Below are 3,091 nucleotides of genomic sequence, written 5' to 3' on the forward strand. Positions count from 1 at the left end.
CTTACATAAACTTCTTCCTACAAATCACCATTCAAAAAAGCAGTTTTGATATCCAACTGATGCACTTTCCAACCATGATGAGCAGCAATTGCAACTAGTGATCTAACTGTGGACGCACGAGAAGTAGGAGCAAAGGTTTCATCATAATCTATGCCTTTCTGTTGCGCATAGCCTTTTGCCACAAGCCTTGCTTTGTACCTGTCAACAGTACCATCTTGTTTCCTTTTTACCTTAAAAACCCACTTTGTACCAATAGGCTTTTTACCTATAGGCAAATCCACTAGATCCCATGTATGATTCTTATGAATAGAATCAATTTCTTGCTGCATAGCATCTTTCCACTGAACACACTCTAAAGCTTTTTCAAATGAATCAGGCTCATCTGCATCACAAAGAGTGCTAAAGCAAGCCAAATCTACTTGCTCTCTGCCAAAAGTAGTACCAGCACGTGTTTTTCGTGGCAACGGTCCATCCAACTTGCTATCCTGCAAAGTTTGCAGACTCTTCTTTAGCTGTAGAAGAATCACCAGAAGCTGAAACAACCAAACTTGACTCTTTCTTCTTTTCTTTAGCAATTCTCTTTTTACACTCACTAATGTAGTGACCAGGTTTCTTGCAGTAGTGACATTTACCTTTCTTCTGGTGTTCCCTGCGTAATTCTTAGCCGCATTCTCTCCCTGCTGAACTTCATTCCTTTGCATCGAATTTCCTCGTGACACTCATCGAGTGCCCACCATGCGAGCAGCATGACCATGATCAGTGTGACCCCACTCTTCACTAGGGAGCCCCACGCTCTTAGCCCTGTGAGCAATCCAGTCCCAAGATGCCTGGCGTACCGTCCACTGCTCAGTGTTCCGTGAGCCCACTCGGACCAGCACCGGGTGAAGTGTAAACACCTGAGCGTAATTATTCGGTTAGCCCAGCTACCCGAATGAAAGGCGGGCTGGTGCTCACCGGAGCCCGCCTTCTTGCGCTGCGTATTTGAAGGTTTGCTTCCTTCTTTTGTGGAGAATCAAGAATCACAACAGGTTGATAATCTTGATCAATCTTTTGATCAGCATGTGACACCTCATGATGTAGAGGAAATTGTGCATCCACAGTATGGCTCAATCTACGGATGGCCGATGGGTCCCGCCTCGAAAACCAGGGACTAAAGCGAGTAGCCGTGGGTGTATCAGAATCGGGATGGGTCGAGCTGAGTCGAAGGATCAACAAATAAATGAGATGCGTGGTGAGACTGGTAGGTGCAAGAAAAACGATATGTTGAGGCCAGAGAGGTATGGCCAAGGTATGCCCTCTCGACTCTTCCGGCCCCATCTTTGTCTGCACCCGCAATGACGTTCTCAATGCCGTCTTCGAAGCGACGCCCCCGCATCGTTACAAAGACTTGGTCTTTGTCCAGAATGGCATGCTGGATCCATGGCTCGAGAGTAAAGGTATTCCAGATGCTTCTCAAGTCTTGGTGTACTTTGCTGTTGCCAAGCTGGGTGATCCGTCCATCGATGGCAAAACTGATACCAACCCAGAGGGTCTCACTGCTGCATCTGGAAAGTGGGCGCTTGCTGTGGCAGCACGCTTACACTCTGCAGGTCTTTCATGCCGGGTACTTAGTTCCAGTGAATTTCAAAAGCCTATGTTGGAAAAGCTTATATGAAACCCTAAGAGATAAGGTGTCCTTTCACACCGGATGTCCAGGGGGAAAAACCCAGTGGGAGAAAAGTGCCCCTGGTGAAGCGCGTATACACACTAACACTACTACATGTCTACAAATCCCCCCTGTACTGATAGTGTGAATCCGTACAAGGTAGCAGATCATCATGAAGTAGGCCCGTGGAGCTGCTTAACACACGCTGGACAATGGACTATTTGTGTTAGATCATTATGAAAAGCATATTCAGGTATGTATTGTATGTATGGAAAGCACAGTTCTATGCAGCTTCTTGATTATTAGCGATGGTGCTAATAGTGCTCAGCTTTTGATCACATCCGAACTTGCTTCTCTCACATTTTCAGCCATAACTTAGACCTACACACTTTTCTCTCCCAACCAAAGTGTGGGCTCTCCATTGCGACTCTCATCAGTACAATTTTGGAGCATCGAGAGTCACTCATCAGCCATACACATACTACATCACATGTAACTTTGGTCCCATAGGTCATATTTGACCTCCGAAGACGATAATAAAATCTATCTATCTCTCTCCCTTTCTCTCTCTATTTATTGCAGAGTGCTCAAGACTCAAGACTATTCTAGCACGACATGGGAGACATCCAATATGACTATTCACAAAGGTATTGGCATCTCTCTCTCTCTCTCTCTCTCTCTCTCTCTCTCTCTCTCTCTCTCTCTCTCTCTCTCTCTCTCTCTCTCTCACTCATTGTCTGGTCGAGCGACCAAAGGTCGGAGGTTGGGTATTCTTTCCTTATCCCTGCCTACATAGGGTGTTAAATATCAATCCTTATTTTGAGCTTTGGGGCTCACCGTAATGCTCTCTCTCTCTCTCTCTCTCTCTCTCTCTCTCTCTCTCTCTCTCTCTCTCTCTCCCCCCCCCCCCTCCTGTCCTCCATGCTCCTACATGAAAATCCTCTTTCTCTCTATGTGGACACAAAGCCAATGATTTGATGCTCACACCAATGCTCTCTCTCTCTCTCTCTCTCTCTCTCTCTCTCTCTCTCTCTCTCTCTCTCTCTCTCTCTCTCTCTCTCTCTCTCTCAAGTGTGGTAAACGGCCCGAGCATGTAGCCTCCAATCATGATGTGAATCATTTGTACCTACGTCTAGACTTCAAACGAGCACTTATATATGCTGATATGGTGGACCAAATGTTAAGCATGATAGAGAATCAAGAGAGCCCAACATTAGAATGCAAATGAAAAGTTTTCAAAGAAGTAATTTTCTCTTGTACGAAGGAATGCTTTTCGGTGAAACACATGTCTTGCAAAAGGTCTAAGAAGGGTAGCACCAAGAAGAAATGGTTTGACATGGAATGTAGTCAAGCCCGAAAACACTTGCTAAGATTGGATGCAATCAAAAACAAGGAAGTTTACTTGGAATGTTCACACACATACAAAGCACTTGTTCAAAAGAAGAG

The 3,091-nt window shown here is 45.4% G+C and overlaps 1 protein-coding gene across 1 annotated transcript; it reads left to right on the plus strand.

The window, feature by feature from the left end:
* The first annotated feature begins 1,279 nt into the window (after positions 1-1,279).
* Positions 1,280-1,654, plus strand: LOC147441420 (uncharacterized). Its single transcript, XM_086483432.1, has one exon. The coding sequence runs from the start codon at positions 1,280-1,282 to the stop codon at positions 1,652-1,654; it is 375 nt and encodes a 124-aa protein (XP_086339558.1).
* Positions 1,655-3,091: the final 1,437 nt, after the last annotated feature.

Source organism: Adiantum capillus-veneris, chromosome 15 (genome assembly GCF_014529385.1).
Source record: "Adiantum capillus-veneris isolate H3 chromosome 15, ASM1452938v2, whole genome shotgun sequence".
Classification (NCBI taxonomy): Eukaryota; Viridiplantae; Streptophyta; class Polypodiopsida; order Polypodiales; family Pteridaceae; genus Adiantum; species Adiantum capillus-veneris.